At 40.8% G+C, this 24,386-nt stretch overlaps 1 protein-coding gene across 2 annotated transcripts in view; it reads left to right on the top strand.

Annotated features, from left to right (window-relative positions):
- LOC117317714 (FK506-binding protein 15-like) overlaps positions 1-24,386 on the top strand; it is a 52,688-nt gene that overhangs the window by 22,090 nt on the left and 6,212 nt on the right. For both annotated transcript variants that reach the window (XM_033872606.1, XM_033872615.1), the window contains exons 14-29: positions 1,734-1,812; positions 2,085-2,206; positions 2,324-2,428; positions 3,927-4,021; positions 4,299-4,401; positions 4,656-4,827; positions 7,079-7,215; positions 7,620-7,703; positions 7,943-8,014; positions 11,444-11,596; positions 11,837-11,929; positions 17,922-18,113; positions 21,751-21,858; positions 21,999-22,149; positions 22,564-22,626; positions 23,955-24,360. In XM_033872606.1, the coding sequence (XP_033728497.1) occupies positions 1,734-1,812; positions 2,085-2,206; positions 2,324-2,428; positions 3,927-4,021; positions 4,299-4,401; positions 4,656-4,827; positions 7,079-7,215; positions 7,620-7,703; positions 7,943-8,014; positions 11,444-11,596; positions 11,837-11,929; positions 17,922-18,113; positions 21,751-21,858; positions 21,999-22,149; positions 22,564-22,626; positions 23,955-24,360 (2,135 nt within the window). The remainder of the gene's footprint in view (positions 1-1,733; positions 1,813-2,084; positions 2,207-2,323; positions 2,429-3,926; positions 4,022-4,298; positions 4,402-4,655; positions 4,828-7,078; positions 7,216-7,619; positions 7,704-7,942; positions 8,015-11,443; positions 11,597-11,836; positions 11,930-17,921; positions 18,114-21,750; positions 21,859-21,998; positions 22,150-22,563; positions 22,627-23,954; positions 24,361-24,386) is intronic.

Below are 24,386 nucleotides of genomic sequence, written 5' to 3'. Positions count from 1 at the left end.
CGCTTTTAAATTCGGGGAATTTCTTGCCCCCAATTCATTATATCATATTTTGTGTATTTATTTCTTATGTAGATGATATGCTTGGGATCGCCCAAGCTCGGGGGTCGCCCCATCTGAAACAGTCTTAGCAGAACTGCCTGCTTTTTAGCTACCAACTGCTTACTCTGTGGCTTGAGGTCGCTCAAGCTAGGTTTCTCTCCTCTCTATTAGTCATAGCTAGCTAAGCTATGATCGCTCTAGCTTGGGGGTTGCATGCCCCTATAGTATAATTAGTATCTTAATTGTTTAGGTGTATCTTTTGAGTAGCGAGTAAAAATTTATTATGTAATATTGTTAGTTGATGTTATTTAGTTGTAAGAATGAGCAGCCCCTAAGAATGCCAAAACCTTTAGATAATATTTAATATGAGCCTGAACAAGTTTTTGGTTCCATTCAATAAATTTTTGACTTTCATACTGTTTTGGTGTGTTGTGTATAAAATGATATTTTGTTTACTAAATAGTTGTTTGTACACAACATTTAAAAACCCCGTCACAGTCTTCATGTTAGTAAATATCTATTTCTAACCTCGCGCCTTTGATCACGTGATGTTCTTGACCAATGGAAATACGTCAGGGGATAGCGCCACCTGCATTCATTTTCAAGCAGCGTGATTATTTGTAGCAGCAGTGTTTTATTCATCATCCACCATCCGCCCCACCTCCACCTTTGATAATTTGCAGTTTTCTTTACTGTGGTTTGTGTATATTTGTTTATATTATATTATAATTACCTTTTAATATTTATATACTGTTGTTTTGTTTTGATTGCCTGTACTTTTCATGTGTATATGTTGTTTTTATTATATGTGTTTACTTATAATATTTATATTTATTACATGTCTTTTTTACTTGTTTCGGGCTCATTTGTTTAGGGGTAAGTAAGGCCTCATGGTGAGACAACACCTGGCAAGCTGGTCTGAGCATTGGATAAACCTACCTCCCTGATTCAGGTTGGGGCAGCCGGCTCGCAGCACCTTTTTGTACATCTGTGTTGGTTAATTATAAGCTTTATTTTGTTACAATGCAAGCTGTCACATTTTTATTTTTATTTTGGGCTGCTCTTCTTAGTAAGGAATAGTTAGAGGATATCACTCACAGTAATGAATTTATCACGCCGTGATATTAGCGCTTTTAAATTCGGGGAATTTCTTGCCCCCAATTCATTATATCATATTTTGTGTATTTATTTCTTATGTAGATGATATGCTTGGGATCGCCCAAGCTCGGGGGTCGCCCCATCTGAAACAGTCTTAGCAGAACTGCCTGCTTTTTAGCTACCAACTGCTTACTCTGTGGCTTGAGGTCGCTCAAGCTAGGTTTCTCTCCTCTCTATTAGTCATAGCTAGCTAAGCTATGGTCGCTCTAGCTTGGGGGTTGCATGCCCCTATAGTATAATTAGTATCTTAATTGTTTAGGTGTATCTTTTGAGTAGCGAGTAAAAATTTATTATGTAATATTGTTAGTTGATGTTATTTAGTTGTAAGAATGAGCAGCCCCTAAGAATGCCAAAACCTTTAGATAATATTTAATATGAGCCTGAACAAGTTTTTGGTTCCATTCAATAAATTTTTGACTTTCATACTGTTTTGGTGTGTTGTGTATAAACCTATCTTGTGTTGATATCATCCAGACCTTACCGTCCAGGGGCTCTGTAAGTTCAACATTTTAGACATGTTGGATATATATTTACAGCAACAAGCAGGATTCCAGCCTCCTGTGTCCTCTGCCTTCCCAGCGGGATCCTATCCCGGAGCTCCAGCCTTCCCTGCTGGTAAGTCTTACGAAATGTCAGGCGAATCAGGCTTTAATAAGTTTTATTTGTTATACCGGGGGTATTTTATTTTTATTATATTTTTTATAGACAATAAAAAAAGTTATCTTTATCATCATTGCAGCATTTGTGAGTATTTGTAATTTTAATTTGGGAAATAACCGAAAACCATTATGACATCAACACAGATTATCAACGCATATTGTGATATTGTTAGATTTATGATACACTCTTATTTGAATTCAATTACATGCTTGTAGTTTTATCTACAGCTGCTGTTAATCAGCATGATGCGGCCACACCCATGTTGTTATCGGAGAACAGACAACAGAACACAGAACTGAGGCTGGCTGTGGGAAAGATGGCTGACAAAGTGGACACAGTACTGCAGAAGGTTAGAGCTTTTTTGGACTGTAAAAATGGTACTAGAAAAGTCAGCTAATTTGATCAAAGAATTTAAGAAAATCAAAAACTTGATGTAGAAGATTATTCAGCCATATTTGTGTTCCAGGTGGAGCATTTACAGACACAACAGAGTGGTTCCCTAGCTCTCCAGTCGTCTGCACCTAACATGGAGGCATCTGTACTCATGCACAATGTACAACGAATCGTACAGGTAAACATTCTACACACAATGTACAACGAATCGTACAGGTAAACATTCTACACACACAAACACAATGTACAACGAATCGTACAGGTAAACATTCTACACACATAAACACAATGTACAACGAATAGTACAGGTAAACATTCTACACACACAAACACAATGTACAACGAATCGTACAGGTAAACATTCTACACACACAAACACAATGTACAACGAATCATACAGGTAAACATTCTACACACAATGTACAACGAATCGTACAGGTAAACATTCTACACACAATGTACAACGAATCGTACAGGTAAACATTCTACACACACAAACACAATGTACAACGAATCGTACAGGTAAACATTCTACACACACAAACACAGTGTACAACGAATCGTACAGGTAAACATTCTACACACACAAACACAATGTACAACGAATCGTACAGGTAAACATTCTACACACACAAACACAATGTACAACGAATCGTACAGGTAAACATTCTACACACAATGTACAACGAATCGTACAGGTAAACATTCTACACACAATGTACAACGAATCGTACAGGTAAACATTCTACACACAATGTACAACGAATCGTACAGGTAAACATTCTACACACACAAACACAATGTACAACGAATCGTACAGTAAACATTCTACACATACAAACACAATGTACAATGAATCGTACAGGTAAACATTCTACACACACAAACACAATGTACAACAAATCGTACAGGTAAACATTCTACACACACAAACACAATGTACAACGAATAGTACAGGTAAACATTCTACACACAATGTACAACGAATCGTACAGGTAAACATTCTACACACAATGTACAACGAATCGTACAGGTAAACATTCTACACACAATGTACAACGAATCGTACAGGTAAACATTCTACACACAATGTACAACGAATCGTACAGGTAAACATTCTACACACAATGTACAACGAATCGTACAGGTAAACATTCTACACACAATGTACAACGAATCGTACAGGTAAAGACAATGTACAACAAATCGTACAGGTAAAGATTCTTCACAAACAAGCACAATATGCAACATGTACTATGTATTGTGTAGGTAGAAATTCTACTCGCATGCAATCTAACAGGTAATGTAATTCATTAGTAAACAGTATATGTAATTTAGTAGTAAACAGCATATGTAATTCATCAGTAAACAGTATGTGTAATTCAGTAGAAACAGTATATGTAATTCAGTAGTAAACAGTATGTGTAATTCAGTAGTAAATAGTATATGTAATTCATTAGTAAACAGTATATGTTATTTATTAGCATATCAAATTTAGTCAATGTAGTATACAATAATTCACTATAATTATGATGTAAATTACTATATATCAACTAAGAGCATTGTTAAATGCCTCGCTTATCTTTCGTTATTTACAATAAGGTTGATATTTTTTATTAGTTTTTGTTCACTTAACTCTTTTCCTTTCTAACATAAATGCTTATTGTCTTTTTTAGGAAAATGAAAGGTTACGAAAAGAAGGTTATGAGAAGAGTTCCCGAATTGAAGCTCAAAATAATAAAATATCTGAACTCCTACAGAGTAACCAAATGTAAGATGCAGGTGTTTTCTATTTTTAATTTATAAGTATTTGACCTGAACTAGAGAAACCTTATGTGACGATGACACATTACTTTATTAAAATCATGCCCCTTCCCCACAGCTGGCGTGTAGAATTAATCCTGCTATGTAAATAAATATTAAAGAAGTGTTATAATTATATACATGTGTTTACTGTTATAACGTATCTATATCATTGATATACAGTATAAATATAATCACACCAGACAAAGTTTGGTTCATCAACATCTAATTTACTCCTTTTTTAGGTTTGTGGAAAAGAGTCAGACTTTACTAGAACAGAGAAATGAAGGGTTTAAGGTGACTGCGACCACATCCCAGGCTAAGGTGCTTGCACTGGAGCAGGAGAAGGTAAGGGGTACAGCCTTCAGGAGATTATAAACCTTACTTCAAACTTTATGTCAGGGTAACGATGATCTGTTACTGAATAGAGGATTCAACATTATACTTCATATTAACATCAAATAAAGTTTAAATAAATACTTACAAAATTTCAAATTTCAATCTGAATCTGATAATTATTCTATACATACAATGTATATCAATTACAAATCTGTATAGGAGATATTTCCTTATGTCTAAAAAGTCAATACAAATTTGATCAGGTCCAACTAGCTACAGAGTTGAGTACGGCAACCTCCCAACTAGGGACGCTGCAACTGGAGATAGCAGGAATGAGGAAGAGAGAGATGGAACTACAACAGAAGCTTGGATCATCATCAAGTGACTTCAAGAAAAACACAGAAGAGCTGGAAAGTCTTCAATCACAACACACAGGTGAGCTCAGTTAGGGCTTAAATAACAACATACAGGTGGGCTCAGTTAGGGCTTAAATCACAACACACAGGTGGGCTCAGTTAGGGGTTAAATTACAATATACAGGTGGGCTCAGTTAGGGCTTAAATCACAACATACAGGTGGGCTCAGGTAGCGCTTAAATCACAACAAACAGGTGGGCTCAGTTAGGGCTTAAATCACAACAAACAAGTGGGCTCAGTTAGGGCTAAAATCACAGAAAACAGGTGGGCTCAGTTAGGGCTTAAATTACAACAAACAGGTGGGCTCAGTTAGGGCTTAAATCACAACATACAGGTGGGCTCAGTTAGGGCTTAAATTACAACAAACAGGTGGGCTCAGTTAGGGCTTAAATCACAACATACAGGTTGGCTCAGTTAGGGCTTAAATTACAACATACAGGTGGGCTCAGTTAGGGCTTCAATCACAACATACAGGTGGGCTGAGATAGGGCTTAAATTACAACATACATGTGTACTCAAGGCTTAACCCTTTGCCACATGTAAGCGCCTCTTGACGCCTTTACCCCTTGCCACATGTAAGCGCTTCTCGACGCCTTTGCATTATCTCCATGTAAGCGTTTCTCGACGCCTCTACGTTATCTCAATGTAAGCGCCTCTTGACGCCATGCCGGTTCGGTAAACTTAGACATGGAAAATCCCGTGATTGAGAGCGACACCTATCTGGAAATCCCTGATACTATTTTAAGAAGATATCAATGCATCGACCAATCAGATTTGTACACGTCATTCATACGAAAGTTTTTGAATAAATTAACCTAGAAAGTGTGAGTCATGAGTGTAGAAAAGTGTGACAACAACGAGGCGTGATGGCGGCTGTGGCTACGATTTTGCGCGACGTTTTTGACGACGGTGATGATAATTAAGAGTTCGATGGCTTTGGACCTGAATACATTGAGTCAGATATTGATCTTAACGATGTTCTAAATGAACTGTCAACAGATAACGAGTCCGAAAATGAGGACGAACGGCGACTTGTTGTACTGCCACCAATTAGGTAATGTTGACCGAGATTTTTCGCCGATCACAGTAAATGATTTTGTTAGGGAAATTGGGCCAGTACTTCCAGAAACTTTTGATGTTGATACTGCAAGTCCCATTGATTATTTCTACCTTTTCTTCAATGAGAATCAGTTTTCCACCATAGCTCGACACACTAATAACTACGCTCGCTGGCATTTGAAAAACGAAGGTAGATTTGACCCAAAATGGTCGGATACACATTCCTTCGTCGCGACATCGGATATAAAATATTCTAGGCTTAAGCCTGAACTGTTGAAATATTCTTGTGAAAACTTTGAAAATTCAGTTTGTTTCATTTGGGAGTTAATGTTGAATCATTTCATGTACAGGAATTCAATGAATTATAAGTTACATTGTCAAAATGTTTTGAAATTTGTCTGTTCTGTTTGTATACAGCTGATTTCGTGGTTATGTATTGTTGTTTTTATAAAGAAAATAGCACAGAATTAAAATTTAAGAAATTCTGAACATAATTCTAACTTACTAAAAATGTCTAAAACAACTATTTCACTTTCAAAATTAGGTTTAGAAAAATTAATCAAAACAAAGATTGATTTCTCAAAAACTGCCATTGAGATGGTGTATGTACATTTCAGTCAGCGCAATAATGTTGCATTGCAACAATGTATCTTTGCACTATTGGCACAGAGTGCTGAAGTGTTATAACCTGCATGTGGCAAAGGGTTAAACTACAACATACAGGCTTAAATGATGATGTACATGTGGGCTCAGGACTTCAATCACAACATATAGGTGGGCTCATTTCAGGCTTAAATTACGATTAACATGTGGGCTCAGTTAGGGCTTCAGTTAAAACACACTATTAGGAGGGCTTAGTAAGAGCTTATATTGCAACACACAGATGGGCTCAGTTCAGGCATAAATTACAGTGTGCATATGGGCTCAGTTAAGGCTTAAGTTACAATGTACAGGTGAACTCAGGTATGCCCTCATTTACAAAATACTAGTGGGCTCAGAGCCTTGATTACAACATACAGGTGGGCTCAGAGCTTAAATTACAACATACAGTTGGGCTCAGAGCTTTGATTACAGCATACATGTAGGCTCAGTTACGACTTCCATTACAACATACAGGTGGGCTCAGAACTACAATGTACATTTCGGGACAGTTAGGGCTAAATCACAAAGTATGATTTGGTTCAGTTTTGAATGTTTTCTTTGTTATACAGAGGATGAAGAAAGAATTAAGAGTCTGACTTCAGGTTTGAGGGAGGAAAAGCAGAGGAGAAAAGAGGGTGACAATAAACTGTCACAGCTGACAGAGGAACTAGCTGACCTCCGAGTGACAACAGAAAGTCTTCAGAAGGTAAATATTACAGCAGTCATCATTAACTACCAATCTTAATTATTACCGGAGGACATTTTATGGTGAGGTAGCCAAACTGAGATTTCTTTTAAAAAAATCCATTACAGCATTAATCAAAATCCTATTCTTAATGTCACACAAACCTAACTTACATGGCTGATGATTCTAAGAATATTTTTACACCACTGGCTATATTATGGTGGCTGGGTCTGACCCACATTGTAGACATGATTGCTCCGGTGTTGCATTCCTCTGCTGTGACCTTCATTCTCAGGTGGTTTTTGTGAGGGTTTGGGGTTTTTTAGGGAGTAGTGTAAATTTAATCTTTTGATTTAAACTCTATGCTTGTAAGACTGTAGTTCTAGGTAAGTAATCAGTTAATTACAATCATTTGTCCTGCACAGAATCTAACAGAGAGAAAGAAGAAAGCAGCAGAGGAGAGAAGAAAGATGGAGGAAGATATGGAGGATAGCAAACTACAATTTGAGGTAAAATATAAAAACAAATCATGTGGTACACAGTAACAGATTTAAAAAAAAAAAATCTTTATCCATGCCACCTGGTATGTACATTGTAAAATTGTAATACAGAAAAGTGTCCTTGCTACCAAATGTAACATGTTAGAAATAATATATTTAAGAATGTGTGAGTACATTTGTATCAAATATTTTAAAAATCATTAAATTGAATATCAAACATTATTAATGTTTTATGGTTTGTTTTGTAGCAAGAAATCCAGAATCTGAGGGAAAAGCTGAGGCGACAGAAAAACTCAACACATGCAGCCAACGCAGAGCAGGTCAGTAAAACACAGCACACTTATTATTACACCTACAGAGCAGGTCAGTAAACAGCACACTTATTATTACACCTACAGTTATATACCCTCCACTTAGTAAACAGGGGGATATAGAATGGTGCTGTCTGGATGGATGGGGATATAGAATGGTGCTGTCTGTGTCTGGAGGGGGATATAGAATGGTGCTGTCTGTGTCTGGAGGGGGATATAGAATGGTGCTGTCTGTGTCTGGAGGGGGATATAGAATATTGCCGTCTGTGTCTGGAGGGGGATATAGAATGGTGCTGTCTGTGTCTGGAGGGGGATACAGAATGGTGCTGTCTGTGTCTGGGGGGGATATAGAATGGTGCTGTCTGTGTTTGGAGGGGGATATAGAATGGTGCTGTCTGTGTCGGGGGGGGGGGGGGGGGGGGATATAGAATGGTGCTGTCTGTGTCTGGAGGGGGATATAGAATGGTGCTGTCTGTGTCTGGAGGGGGATATAGAATGGTGCTGTCTGTCTGGAGGGGGATATAGAATGGTGCTGTCTGTGTCTGGAGGGGGATATAGAATGGTGCTGTCTGTGTCTGGAGGGGGATATAGAATGGTGCTGTCTGTGTCTGGAGGGGAGATATAGAATGGTGCTGTCTGTGTCTGGAGGGGATATAGAATGGTGCTGTCTGTGTCTGGAGGGGGATATAGAATGGTGCTGTCTGTGTCTGGAGGGGGATATAGAATGGTGCTGTCTGTGTCTGGAGGGGGATATAGAATATTGCCGTCTGTGTCTGGAGGGGGATATAGAATGGTGCTGTCTGTGTCTGGAGGGGGATACAGAATGGTGCTGTCTGTGTCTGGGGGGGATATAGAATGGTGCTGTCTGTGTTTGGAGGGGATATAGAATGGTGCTGTCTGTGTCGGGGGGGGGGGGGGGGGATATAGAATGGTGCTGTCTGTGTCTGGAGGGGGATATAGAATGGTGCTGTCTGTGTCTGGAGGGGGATATAGAATGGTGCTGTCTGTCTGGAGGGGGATATAGAATGGTGCTGTCTGTGTCTGGAGGGGGATATAGAATGGTGCTGTCTGTGTCTGGAGGGGGATATAGAATGGTGTTGTCTGTGTCTGGAGGGGAGATATAGAATGGTGCTGTCTGTGTCTGGAGGGGGATATAGAATGGTGCTGTCTGTGTCTGGAGGGGGATATAGAATGGTGCTGTCTGTCTGGAGGGGGATATAGAATGGTGCTGTCTGTGTCTGGAGGGGGATATAGAATGGTGCTGTCTGTGTCTGGATGGGGATATAGAATGGTGCTGTCTGTGTCTGGAGGGGGATATAGAATGGTGCTGTCTGTGTCTGGAGGGGAATATAGAATGGTGCTGTCTGTGTTTGGAGGGGGATATAGAATGGTGCTGTCTGTGTTTGGAGGGGGATATAGAATGGTGCTGTCTGTGTCTGGAGGGGAGATATAGAATGGTGCTGTCTGTGTCTGAGTGTGTCTGGAGGGGGATATAGAATGGTGCTGTCTGTGTCTGAGTGTGTTTGGAGGGGAGATATAGAATGGTGCTGTCTGTGTCTGAGTGTGTTTGGAGGGGAGATATAGAATGGTGCTGTCTGTGTTTGGAGGGGAGATATAGAATGGTGTCTGAGTGTGTCTGGAGGGGGATATAGAATGGTGCTGTCTGTGTCTGGAGGGGAATATAGAATGGTGCTGTCTGTGTCTGAGTGTGTTTGGAGGGGGATATAGAATGGTGCTGTCTGTGTCTGGAGGGGAGATATAGAATGGTGCTGTCTGTGTCTGAGTGTGTTTGGAGGGGAGATATAGAATGGTGCTGTCTGTTTGGAGGGGAGATATAGAATGGTGCTGTCTGTGTCTGGAGGGGATATAGAATGGTGCTGTCTGTGTCTGGAGGGGGATATAGAATGGTGCTGTCTGTGTTTGGAGGGGAGATATAGTAATAGTGCTGTCTGTGTCTGAGTTTGTTTGGAGGGGAGATATAGAATGATGCTGTCTGTGTCTGAGTGTGTCTGGAGGGGATATAGAATGGTGCTGTCTGTGTCTGAGTGTGTTTGGAGGGGAGATATAGAATGGTGCTGTCTGTGTTTGGAGGGGAGATATAGAATGGTGCTGTCTGTGTCTGGAGGGGATATAGAATGGTGCTGTCTGTGTCTGGAGGGGGATATAGAATGGTGCTGTCTGTGTTTGGAGGGGAATATAGAATGGTGCTGTCTGTGTTTGGAGGGGAGATATAGTAATAGTGCTGTCTGTGTCTGAGTTTGTTTGGAGGGGAGATATAGAATGATGCTGTCTGTGTCTGAGTGTGTCTGGAGGGGATATAGAATGGTGCTGTCTGTGTCTGGAGGGGGATATAGAATGGTGCTGTCTGTGTTTGGAGGGGAATATAGAATGGTGCTGTCTGTGTTTGGAGGGGAGATATAGTAATAGTGCTGTCTGTGTCTGAGTTTGTTTGGAGGGGAGATATAGTAATAGTGCTGTCTGTGTCTGGAGGGGGATATAGAATGGTGCTGTCTGTGTCTGGAGGGGGATATAGAATGGTGCTGTCTGTGTTTGGAGGGGAATATAGAATGGTGCTGTCTGTGTTTGGAGGGGAGATATAGTAATAGTGCTGTCTGTGTCTGAGTTTGTTTGGAGGGGAGATATAGTAATAGTGCTGTCTGTGTCTGAGTTTGTTTGGAGGGGAGATATAGTAATGGTGCTGTCTGTGTTTGGAGGGGGATATAGTTAATGTGCTGTCTGTGTCTGAGTTTGTTTGGAGGGGAGATATAGAATGGTGCTGTCTGTGTCTGAGTGTGTCTGGAGGGGGATATAGAATGGTGCTGTCTGTGTCTGGAGGGGGATATAGAATGGTGCTGTCTGTGTTTGGAGGGAAGATATAGCAATTGTGCTGTCTGTGCCTGAGTTTGTTGCGGGAGAAATTAATAAAATCAAAAAGATATTTTTTTTCCCTATTATGACCATAATATATAATAATATATACTGTTGTGGAGGGGAGATATAGTAATTGTGCTGTCTGTGCCTGAGTGTATTTGAATATGTGCACAAATCCAACTGTCCATCTCTTTGTAGCACAAAGCTTGTACACAATATATTTCATGAACCTTTCATGATCAATAGATTTAATTCCAATTCACTTCATAGTATCTTAACATCAAGCTCTACTCCTGATGAAGGTTAAAGGTCAAAGGGCATACTTAACTACTTAACATTGTATATAAATATCTCATGAACCTCTCTACATATTTTGTTTTTACTCGCATCATATTATCATAACAACAGGTTCTATACCTGATTAGATTTTGGTGGTCATTGGTTGTGGTTCAGGTCAGAGGGTCAAAGTTCACATTTCATTTGACAAACAAAAAAAATCTTCAGATAATGGATTTACCTGTAGTGTATCTTTGTTACCCCTTGAGGTACTAATTTGTGTGATGACAGGTGTCTAAACTGGAGGAAGAGATCAGAGAAGAGTGGAAAGACAAGTCTGAAAAACAGCTGGCAGCTGCTCAGGAAAGACATACCAGAACTCTTCAAGGTGTGAAGGAAGAAAAGGAGGAATTAGAACAAAAAATTACAGAATTAGAGTCAAAGGTTTGTATTTCATATCCCGGGTGAACAAAACAAATATAGCAGTAATTATTTCATGCCTCTATTACCACTTATAATAAGCATGTTACAAGGTTAGAGGTAGGTACTCTGTATGACAGATTGAAGAAGGCACTTTGTATGACAGATTGAAGAAGGCACTCTGTTTGACAGATTGAAGAAGGCACTCTGTTTGACAGATTGAAGAAGGCACTTTGTATGACAGATTGCTTTTGTTTTATCCAGATACAGAGCCTACGGAAGTCGTCGGGAGGATCAGAGGAGCGTGTCAGGTCCCTACAGGATCAGGTAGATGAATTGGCTGGCTGGAAGAACAAGGTGAGTTTCCAGGGTACTAGAATATTAAGGTAACAAAATCTGATTACTTATCTTAGTTTCACTGTCGCTTTGGTGTCGTCTGTGAAGCATGTCAGACAGTAAGGGATCGCTTTGTCGTCACATGTTGTTGGTGTCGTCTGTGAAGCATGACAGACAGTAAAGGATCGCTTTGTTGTCACATGTTGTTGGTGTTGTCTAAAGCATGACAGACAGTAAGGGATCGCTTTGTCGTCGCACGTTGTTGGTGTCGTCTGTGAAGCATGACAGACAGTAAGGGATCGCTTTGTCGTCACACGTTGTTGGTGTTGTCTGAAGCATGACAGACAGTAAGGGATCGCTTTGTCGTCATACGTTGTTGGTGTCGTCTGTGAAGCATGACAGACAGTAAGGGATCGCTTTGTCGTCACATGTTGTTGGTGTTGTCTGTGAAGTATGACAGACAGTAAGGGATCGCTTTGTCGTCACATGTTGTTGGTGTCGTCTGTGAAGCATGACAGACAGTAAAGGATCGCTTTGTCGTCACATGTTGTTGGTGTCATCTGTGAAGCATGACAGACAGTAAGGGATCGCTTTGTCGTCACACATTGTTGGTGTTGTCTGTGAAGCATGACAGACAGTAAGGGATCGCTTTGTCGTCACATGTTGTTGGTGTCGTCTGTGAAGCATGACAGACAGTAAGGGATCGCTTTGTCGTCACATGTTGTTGGTGCTGTCTGAAGCATGACAGACAGTAAGGGATCGCTTTGTCGTCACACATTGTTGGTGTCGTCTGTGAAGCATGACATACAGTAAGGGATCGCTTTGTCGTCACACGTTGTTGGTGTTGTCTGTGAAGCATGACAGACAGTAAGGGATCGCTTTGTCGTCACATGTTGTTGGTGTTGTCTGAAGCATGACAGACAGTAAAGGATCGCTTTGTCGTCACATGTTGTTGGTGTTGTCTGAAGCATGACAGACAGTAAAGGATCGCTTTGTCGTCGCACGTTGTTGGTGTTGTCTGTGAAGCATGACAGACAGTAAGGGATCGCTTTGTTGTCACATGTTGTTGGTGTTGTCTAAAGCATGACAGACAGTAAGGGATCGCTTTGTCGTCGCACGTTGTTGGTGTCGTCTGTGAAGCATGACAGACAGTAAGGGATCACTTTGTTGTCATACATTGTTGGTGTCGTCTGTGAAGCATGACAGACAGTAAAGGATCGCTTTGTCGTCATACATTGTTGGTGTCGTCTGTGAAGCATGACAGACAGTAAGGGATCGCTTTGTCGTCACATGTTGTTGGTGTCGTCTGTGAAGCATGACAGACAGTAAGGGATCACTTTGTCGTCACACGTTGTTGGTGTCGTCTGTGAAGCATGACAGACAGTAAGGGATCACTTTGTCGTCACACATTGTTGGTGTTGTCTGTGAAGCATGACAGACAGTAAAGGATCGCTTTGTCGTCACACGTTGTTGGTGTTGTCTGTGAAGTATGACAGACAGTAAAGGATCGCTTTGTCGTCACACGTTGTTGGTGTTGTCTAAAGCATGACAGACAGTAAAGGATCGCCTTGTCGTCACATGTTGTTGGTGTTGTCTAAAGCATGACAGACAGTAAAGGATCGCTTTGTCGTCACACGTTGTTGGTGTCGTCTGTGAAGCATGACAGACAGTAAAGGATCGCTTTGTCGTCACACGTTGTTGGTGTCGTCTGTGAAGCATGACAGACAGTAAAGGATCGCTTTGTCGTCACATGTTGTTGGTGTCGTCTGTGAAGCATGACAGACAGTAAAGGATCGCTTTGTCGTCACACGTTGTTGGTGTCGTCTGTGAAGCATGACAGACAGTAAGGGATCACTTTGTCGTCACACATTGTTGGTGTTGTCTGTGAAGCATGACAGACAGTAAGGGATCGCTTTGTCGTCACACATTGTTGGTGTCGTCTGTGAAGCATGACAGACAGTAAGGGATCACTTTGTCGTCACACGTTGTTGGTGTTGTCTGTGAAGCATGACAGACAGTAAAGGATCACTTTGTCGTCACACGTTGTTGGTGTTGTCTGTGAAGCATGACAGACAGTAAGGGATCACTTTGTCGTCACACGTTGTTGGTGTTGTCTAAAGCATGACAGACAGTAAAGGATCACTTTGTCGTCACATGTTGTTGGTGTCGTCTGTGAAGCATGACAGACAGTAAAGGATCGCTTTGTCGTCACATGTTGTTGGTGTTGTCTAAAGCATGACAGACAGTAAAGGATCGCTTTGTCGTCACACGTTGTTGGTGTCGTCTGTGAAGCATGACAGACAGTAAGGGATCACTTTGTCGTCACACATTGTTGGTGTTGTCTGTGAAGCATGACAGACAGTAAGGGATCGCTTTGTCGTCACATGTTGTTGGTGTTGTCTGTGAAGCATGACAGACAGTAAGGGATCACTTTGTCGTCACACATTGTTGGTGTCGTCTGTGAAACATGACAGACAGTAAGGGATCGCTTTGTCGTCACACGTTGTTGGTGTTGTCTGTGAAGCATGACAGACAGTAAAGGATCGCTTTGTCATCACATGTTGTTGGTGTTGTCTCTGAAGCATGACAGGCAGTAAGGGATCGCTTTGTCATCACATGTTGTTGGTGTTGTCTAAAGCATGACAGACAGTAAGGGATCACTTTGTCGTCACATGTTGTTGGTGTTGTCTGTGAAGCATGACAGACAATAAAGGATCGCTTTGTCGTCACACATTGTTGGTGTCGTCTGTGAAGCATGACAGACAGTAAGGGATCGCTTTGTCGTCACACGTTGTTGGTGTTGTCATCAATCAGTTTGGTTTTCAACACTTTTTTTCTTTACCATTTGCTGGACCAATGTGTAACTTATTATGTTGATTTGACATAATTAATTAGAGTTTGAGTTTAAACCCTGTGTCAATATTCCTTTTTTTGCTGGCCCTTTGCACATAGGAAGCTCTTGTAATGAATTTTTTTTCCATATTTTTATAATGTACTGCTTGCAATATCAATTTCTAACTTTGTATGTGACTTAATCATAATGGATTACCAGTTTGAAATTCTGTGTTAATTTTCTTTTTATTCGAGAGTTATAACCCTTTGTACATATGAAATTCTTATTATAAACTATTTATTTTACTACCACTTGTGATGTCAGTATGTAACTTGATGCACGACTTTTTCATGCATGAGGAATTACAGTTTGGGTCATTCTTTGTGTCAAATTCCATCTACTGCTGGAGTTATACCACACACAACATTATCATGTACACACGATACCATCTACTGCTGGAGTGATACCACACACAACATTATCATGTACACACGATACCATCCACTGCTGGAGTTATACCACACACAACATTATCATGTACACACGATACCATCCACTGCTGGTGTTATACCACACACAACACTATCATGTACACACGATACCATCTACTGCTGGTGTGATACCACACACAACACTATCATGTACACACGATGCCATCTACTGCTGGAGTTATACCACACACAACATTATCATGTACACACGATACCATCTACTGCTGGTGTTATACCACACATAACATTATCATGTACACACGATACCATCCACTGCTGGTGTTATACCACACACAACATTATCATGTACACACGATACCATCTACTGCTGGTGTTATACCACACATAACATTATCATGTACACACGATACCATCCACTGCTGCTGGTGTTATATACCACACACAACATTATCATGTACACACGATACCATCCACTGCTGCTGGTGTTATATACCACACACAACACTATCATGTACACATGATACCATCTACTGATGGTGTTATACCACACACCACACTATCATGTACACACAATACCATCTACTGATGGTGTTATACCACACACAACACTATCATGTACACACAATACCATCTACTGATGGTGTTATACCACACACAACATTATCATGTACACACGATACCATCTACTGATGGTGTTATACCACACACAACATTATCATGTACACACGATACCATCTACTGCTGGTGTTATACCACACACAACATTATCATGTACACACGATACCATCCACTGCTGGTGTTATACCACACACCACACTATCATGTACACACGATACCATCCACTGCTGGTGTTATACCACACACAACACTATCATGTACACACAATACCATCTACTGATGGTGTTATACCACACACAACACTATCATGTACACACGATACCATCTACTGCTGGAGTGATACCACACACAACACTATCATGTACACACGATACCATCCACTGCTGGTGTGATACCACACACAACATTATGATGTTCACACGATACTATCCACTGCTGGTGTGATACCACACACAACACTATCATGTACACACGATACCATCCACTGCTGGTGTGATACCACACACAACACTATCATGTACACACGATGCCATCTACTGCTGGAGTTATACCACACACAACATTATCATGTACACACGATACCATCTACTGCTGGTGTTATACCACACATAACATTATCATGTACACACGATACCATCCACTGCTGGTGTTATACCACACACAACATTATCATGTACACACGATACCATCTACTGCTGGTGTTATACCACACATAACATTATCATGTACACACGATACCATCCACTGCTGCTGGTGTTATATACCACACACAACATTATCATGTACACACGATACCATCCACTGCTGCTGGTGTTATATACCACACACAACACTATCATGTACACATGATACCATCTACTGATGGTGTTATACCACACACCACACTATCATGTACACACAATACCATCTACTGATGGTGTTATACCACACACAACACTATCATGTACACACAATACCATCTACTGATGGTGTTATACCACACACAACATTATCATGTACACACGATACCATCTACTGATGGTGTTATACCACACACAACATTATCATGTACACACGATACCATCTACTGCTGGTGTTATACCACACACAACATTATCATGTACACACGATACCATCCACTGCTGGTGTTATACCACACACAACACTATCATGTACACACAATACCATCTACTGATGGTGTTATACCACACACAACACTATCATGTACACACGATACCATCTACTGCTGGAGTGATACCACACACAACACTATCATGTACACACGATACCATCCACTGCTGGTGTGATACCACACACAACATTATGATGTTCACACGATACTATCCACTGCTGGTGTGATACCACACACAACACTATCATGTACACACGATACCATCCACTGCTGGTGTGATACCACACACAACATTATCATGTACACACGATACCATCCACTGCTGGTGTTATACCACACACAACATTATCATGTACACACGATACCATCTACTGCTGGTGTTATACCACACACAACACTATCATGTACACACAATACCATCTACTGCTGGTGTTATACCACACACAACATTATCATGTACACACGATACCATCCACTGCTGGAGTGATACCACACACAACACTATCATGTACACACGATACCATCCACATCTGACCTCAGATGTTGTGTGGTCGTTAAACTCCATCAACTAACCAACCAACCAAACGGCAGCAGAAAGCATGATGCTTTCAATAAGGTGACCATCAAACTTGAAAAATGAGATCCTTTCAATTAAGTGGGCGCAGATGACACATCCACTTCTGTGGAATTCTAGTTTGATAAACTAATGCTAATGCACCTTATAACTTTCAATTAAAGCATGCTTATACCTCTTCCTACATGATGAACTAAGGTCATTGTGTTCTCTTTATGAGACTATATATAATAATGATAATATATATAATACATATTATGAAAAATAATATCACATCTATAGCATCTTCAGCTGACCAATGGTTTGCCCCCGAGTTTGTCACTATAAACTACTAATTGACATCTTAGGGACTTGTGACTTGCTTACCATTTAAAGTAGCAATATTATTAACTGATAACTTTATATCTTATTTCTGTAATTTGTAGTACGACGCCCTGCGAGACCAGGCCAGCTCTATGAGAGATAAGTATGAGGCACGTATATCCGAGTTAGAGGAGGAGCGGGACAGTCTGGCCAGTCAGCAAGATCAGTTGACCGAGCAAGTAGCCATACTTCAGAAACAAGGAGCATCAGCAGTACCTTCCAGTGGGAGTGGTAATGAATCTGTCGTTACCGAGGTAATTAACTACAGTAACAACTGTATTATACACTGTTTATACTCCAGTCTGTAGGGGTCAGTACCATGTATTACACAGTATCTATACTCCAGTCTGTAGGGGTCAGTACCGTGTATTACACAGTATCTATACTCCAGTCTGTAGGGGTCAGTACCGTGTATTACACAGTATCTATACTCCAGTCTGTAGGGGTCAGTACTGTGTATTACACAGTATCTATACTCCAGTCTGTAGGGGTCAGTACCGTGTATTACACAGTATCTATACTCCAGTCTGTAGGGGTCAGTACCGGGTATTACACAGTATCTATACTCCAGTCTGTAGGGGTCAGTACCGGGTATTACACAGTATCTATACTCCAGTCTGTAGGGGTCAGTACCGGGTATTACACAGTATCTACACTCCAGTCTGTAGGGGTCAGTACCGTGTATTACACAGTATCTATACTCCAGTCTGTAGGGGTCAGTACCGGGTATTACACAGTATCTATACTCCAGTCTGTAGGGGTCAGTACCGGGTATTACACAGTATCTATACTCCAGTCTGTAGGGGTCAGTACCGGGTATTACACAGTATCTACACTCCAGTCTGTAGGGGTCAGTACCGTGTATTACACAGTATCTACACTCCAGTCTGTAGGGGTCAGTACCGTGTATTACACAGTATCTATACTCCAGTCTGTAGGGGTCAGTACCGTGTATTACACAGTATCTATACTCCAGTCTGTAGGGGTCAGTACCGGGTATTACACAGTATCTATACTCCAGTCTGTAGGGGTCAGTACCGTGTATTACACAGTATCTATACTCCAGTCTGTAGGGGTCAGTACCGTGTATTACACAGTATCTATACTCCAGTCTGTAGGGGTCAGTACCGTGTATTACACAGTATCTATACTCCAGTCTGTAGGGGTCAGTACCGGGTATTACACAGTATCTATACTCCAGTCTGTAGGGGTCAGTACCGTGTATTACACAGTATCTATACTCCAGTCTGTAGGGGTCAGTACCGTGTATTACACAGTATCTATACTCCAGTCTGTAGGGGTCAGTACCGTGTATTACACAGTACCTATACTCCAGTCTGTAGGGGTCAGTACCGGGTATTACACAGTATCTATACTCCAGTCTGTAGGGGTCAGTACCGGGTATTATACACTGTTTATACTCCAGTCTGTAGGGGTCAGTACCGTGTATTACACAGTATCTATACTCCAGTCTGGAGGGGTCAGTACCGTGTATTACACAGTATCTATACTCCAGTCTGTAGGGGTCAGTACCGTGTATTACACAGTATCTATACTCCAGTCTGTAGGGGTCAGTACCGTGTATTACACAGTATCTACACTCCAGTCTGTAGGGGTCAGTACCGGGTATTACACAGTATCTACACTCCAGTCTGTAGGGGTCAGTACCGTGTATTACACAGTATCTATACTCCAGTCTGTAGGGGTCAGTACCGTGTATTACACAGTATCTATACTCCAGTCTGTAAGGGTCAGTACCGTGTATTACACTGTATCTATACTCCAGTCTGTAGGGGTCAGTACCGTGTATTACACAGTATCTACACTCCAGTCTGTAGGGGTCAGTACCGGGTATTACACAGTATCTACACTCCAGTCTGTAGGGGTCAGTACCGTGTATTACACAGTATCTATACTCCAGTCTGTAGGGGTCAGTACCGTGTATTACACAGTATCTATACTCCAGTCTGTAGGGGTCAGTACCGGGTATTACACAGTATCTATACTCCAGTCTGTAGGGGTCAGTACCGTGTATTACACAGTATCTATACTCCAGTCTGTAGGGGTCAGTACCGGGTATTACACAGTATCTATACTCCAGTCTGTAGGGGTCAGTACCGTGTATTACACAGTATCTACACTCCAGTCTGTAGGGGTCAGTACCGTTTATTACACAGTATCTACACTCCAGTCTGTAGGGGTCAGTACCGTGTATTACACAGTATCTACACTCCAGTCTGTAGGGGACAGTACCGTGTATTACACAGTACCTATACTCCAGTCTGTAGGGGTCAGTACCGGGTATTACACAGTACCTATACTCCAGTCTGTAGGGGTCAGTACCGGGTATTACACAGTATCTATACTCCAGTCTGTAGGGGTCAGTACCGGGTATTATACACTGTTTATACTCCAGTCTGTAGGGGTCAGTACCGGGTATTACACAGTATCTATACTCCAGTCTGGAGGGGTCAGTACCGTGTATTACACAGTATCTACACTCCAGTCTGTAGGGGTCAGTACCGTGTATTACACAGTATCTATACTCCAGTCTGTAGGGGTCAGTACCGTGTATTACACAGTATCTACACTCCAGTCTGTAGGGGTCAGTACCGGGTATTACACAGTATCTACACTCCAGTCTGTAGGGGTCAGTACCGTGTATTACACAGTATCTATACTCCAGTCTGTAGGGGTCAGTACCGTGTATTACACAGTATCTATACTCCAGTCTGTAAGGGTCAGTACCGTGTATTACACTGTATCTATACTCCAGTCTGTAGGGGTCAGTACCGTGTATTACACAGTATCTACACTCCAGTCTGTCGGGGTCAGTACCATGTATTACACAGTATCTACACTCCAGTCTGTAGGGGTCAGTACCGTGTATTACACAGTATCTACACTCCAGTCTGTAGGGGTCAGTACCGTGTATTACACAGTATCTATACTCCAGTCTGTAGGGGTCAGTACCGTGTATTACACAGTATCTATACTCCAGTCTGTAGGGGTCAGTACCGTGTATTACACAGTATCTATACTCCAGTCTGTAGGGGTCAGTACCGTGTATTACACAGTATCTATACTCCAGTCTGTAGGGGTCAGTACCGTGTATTACACTGTATCTATACTCCAGTCTGTAGGGGTCAGTACCGTGTATTACACAGTATCTACACTCCAGTCTGTCGGGGTCAGTACCATGTATTACACAGTATCTACACTCCAGTCTGTAGGGGTCAGTACCGTGTATTACACAGTATCTACACTCCAGTCTGTAGGGGTCAGTACCGTGTATTACACAGTATCTACACTCCAGTCTGTAGGGGTCAGTACCGTGTATTACACAGTATCTATACTCCAGTCTGTAGGGGTCAGTACCGGGTATTACACAGTATCTACACTCCAGTCTGTAGGGGTCAGTACCGTGTATTACACAGTATCTATACTCCAGTCTGTAGGGGTCAGTACCGGGTATTACACAGTATCTATACTCCAGTCTGTAGGGGTCAGTACCGGGTATTACACAGTATCTATACTCCAGTCTGTAGGGGTCAGTACCGTGTATTACACAGTATCTATACTCCAGTCTGTAGGGGTCAGTACCGTGTATTACACAGTATCTATACTCCAGTCTGTAGGGGTCAGTACCAGGTATTACACAGTATCTATACTCCAGTCTGGAGGGGTCAGTACCATGTATTACACAGTATCTATACTCCAGTCTGTAGGGGTCAGTACCATGTTCAGGTGTTCCATATAGAAACATACAATTTAACCAAGAACCAAGAACTGGTGTTCCCCATAAATATGTGATATAACTGGTAATTACAACCACAAAATATGTAACAGTCACAATATTGAACTTTTATGTAATGAAAATTCTGGTTACAGGTGAAGAAGATAATGAACTCTGTATATCAACAACTACGTGCCCAGTTTACAGCCGAAGAGAATTACTCTGGTGCGGATGTCTTAACTGCAATATTGGGGGCTATCAAAGTAGGTGTACTCAGATGACAAGTTAGGATGTGGTCATGTTCACAGAGTACACCAGAAATGTACTCATAAGTGAAATTTCTAATTGTTGTCAACATTGAGATTTCCACTATAAATATTTTATTTACAAATTATATCTGTAGACAACAACATTGAAGCTAGTCCAGCAGCAATCACAAGGACCATCAGCAGAGGAAGAGGAGGAGGAGGAGGAGGAAGAAGAGGAACTGGAGGATAGTGAGGAAGAGGAGGAAGAGGAGGACAAAGAATCCCCAAGCCCTGCCACACAAACAGGTGACAAGACATTTGCTGTCATTTAAAAATTTATTTGTTAATCCTTTGTTGTGCTTGTTCAGTTTCCAGACTCATCTGAAAAACAAAATGGCTGACAGCCAGCCATCTTGTTGGAGGTTGTTTTGTTATTATTTATAGATATTCCCCAAAGCTATTTGTAGTTTATTTGTTGCAATTTGTGGGTGTTCAATTTTGTAAATGATCACAAAAAAGGACATTCATTTTATAATTTGTCAATATCAGAGAAATTGAGAGGAAAGAGAATAAAAGTAAAGGTCAAGCATAAACATGATCATAAAACTATGATAAGGAGTAACAGTATCTCCCTGGGATCTCGCGTTCAAGTATCTTTAATCTGAGTCAGCAGTTTGTAAATCTTGTTTTTGTGATTATTTTCTGGTCTTTTTTTGTCAGAGCCTTCAGCTGAGAAAGTGACTGTAGTTGTCGAGAGTTCAGAGAAACAAGACTCTCCAGAAGGTCAGTTACCATAATACTAACAATATAAAATACTAAGATAATTGTCAGTGTTACCATAGTAACCAATAAAGTATTGGGCTTTGTCAGTGTATCCATAGTAACCAATTAAAGGATCGGGCTTTGTCAGTGTTACCATAGTAACCAATAAAGTATTGGGCTTTGTGTGTTAACATAGTAACCAATAAAAATATTGGGCTTTGTCAGTGTTACCATAGTAACCGATCAAAAGATTGGGCTTTGTCAGTGTTACCATAGTAACCAATAAAGTATTGGGCTTTGTCAGTGTTACCATAGAAACCAATAAAGTATTGGGCTTTGTCAGTGTTACCATAGTAACCAATTAAAGGATCGGGCTTTGTCAGTGTTACCATAGTAACCAATAAAGTATTGGGCTTTGTCAGTGTTACCATAGTAACCAATTAAAGTATTGGGCTTTGTCAGTGTTACCATAGTAACCAATTAAATTGATTGGCTTTGTCAGTGTTACCATAATAACCAATAAAGTATTGGGCTTTGTGTGTTAACATAGTAACCAATAAAAGTATTGGGCTTTGTCAGTGTTACCATAGTAACCAATAAAGTATTGGGCTTTGTCAGTGTTACCATAGTAACCAATAAAAGTATTGGGCTTTTTCAGTGTTACCATAGTAACCAATAAAGTATTGGGCTTTGTCAGTGTTACCATAGTAACCAATAAAGTATTGGGCTTTGTCAGTGTTACCATAGTAACCAATAAAAGTATTGGGCTTTTTCAGTGTTACCATAGTAACCAATAAAGTATTGGACTTTGTCAGTGTTAACATAGTAACCAATTAAATGATTGGCTTTGTCATTGTTACCATAGTTACCAATTACATGATTGGCTTTGTCAGTGTTACCATAGTAACCAATAAAGTATTGGGCTTTGTCAGTGTTACTATAGTAACCAATAAAAGGATTGGGATTTGTGAGCACAGGACTCAGATGGTGATACATCAGGCTTTATATAAAAATACTTTTAAAATAAACTGTTTCAGGGTTATTTGCAACATTGCTGGTGCTGTGATAATATTGATGGGTTGTTTAAAGAAACATGCACAATGTAAATGAGATATGCAATAGCCGCATTAGTGTATACCAGAAAAGGAGAATTGTCAAACAAAAAATTTATTGATGTGATAAATGGTGATCATCCTTGTTCAGAGACTCAGTACTTACACTCATAGAAAAGTGTCAAATGTCTGTAGGAACAAATAGGAAACATTTAGCTACTATGGCATGTCCTATTCTCTACATTATTTTAGTAAACAAAATGTGTTAACTTGAAGCATTCAAATTTTCCTTTACAGAAAGTGAAGAGAGTGATGACTTTGATGATGACGAAGAATCATCTCCAGATTTACCAGAAGTACCGGAGGTTACTAAGGATGATAAAAATCTACCTACAGAAAATCCTGTTGTAGAGATCCAGCCTCAACCAACACAGGAGAGTTCTAAAAGTGAAGATAACTCTGACTTAGAAACAGTAGACAGTAAACTAGGGGTAGATAACTCTACAGAACAACAGGAATCGGTGATAGAACAAAGTGTGAAAGATGATATACCAGATACCAATCATTTAGCACCAGAAATATCTGAACCAGAGAAAAGGGAAACAGAAAGTAGTGACATTATACCAGCAACATCAAGGACACCTCCTCCTCTGTTAGATGATGGAGACGATGAGGAGGACAAAGAGGAAGATACGGGAGACAAGTAAGTGTTGTTATGGTGACTGCTGC

The sequence above is a fragment of the Pecten maximus genome, chromosome 2, assembly GCF_902652985.1.
Source record: "Pecten maximus chromosome 2, xPecMax1.1, whole genome shotgun sequence".
Classification (NCBI taxonomy): Eukaryota; Metazoa; Mollusca; class Bivalvia; order Pectinida; family Pectinidae; genus Pecten; species Pecten maximus.
The sequence above is the reverse complement of the archived record's forward strand: the minus strand, read 5'-3'. Positions and strand labels throughout refer to the sequence as shown.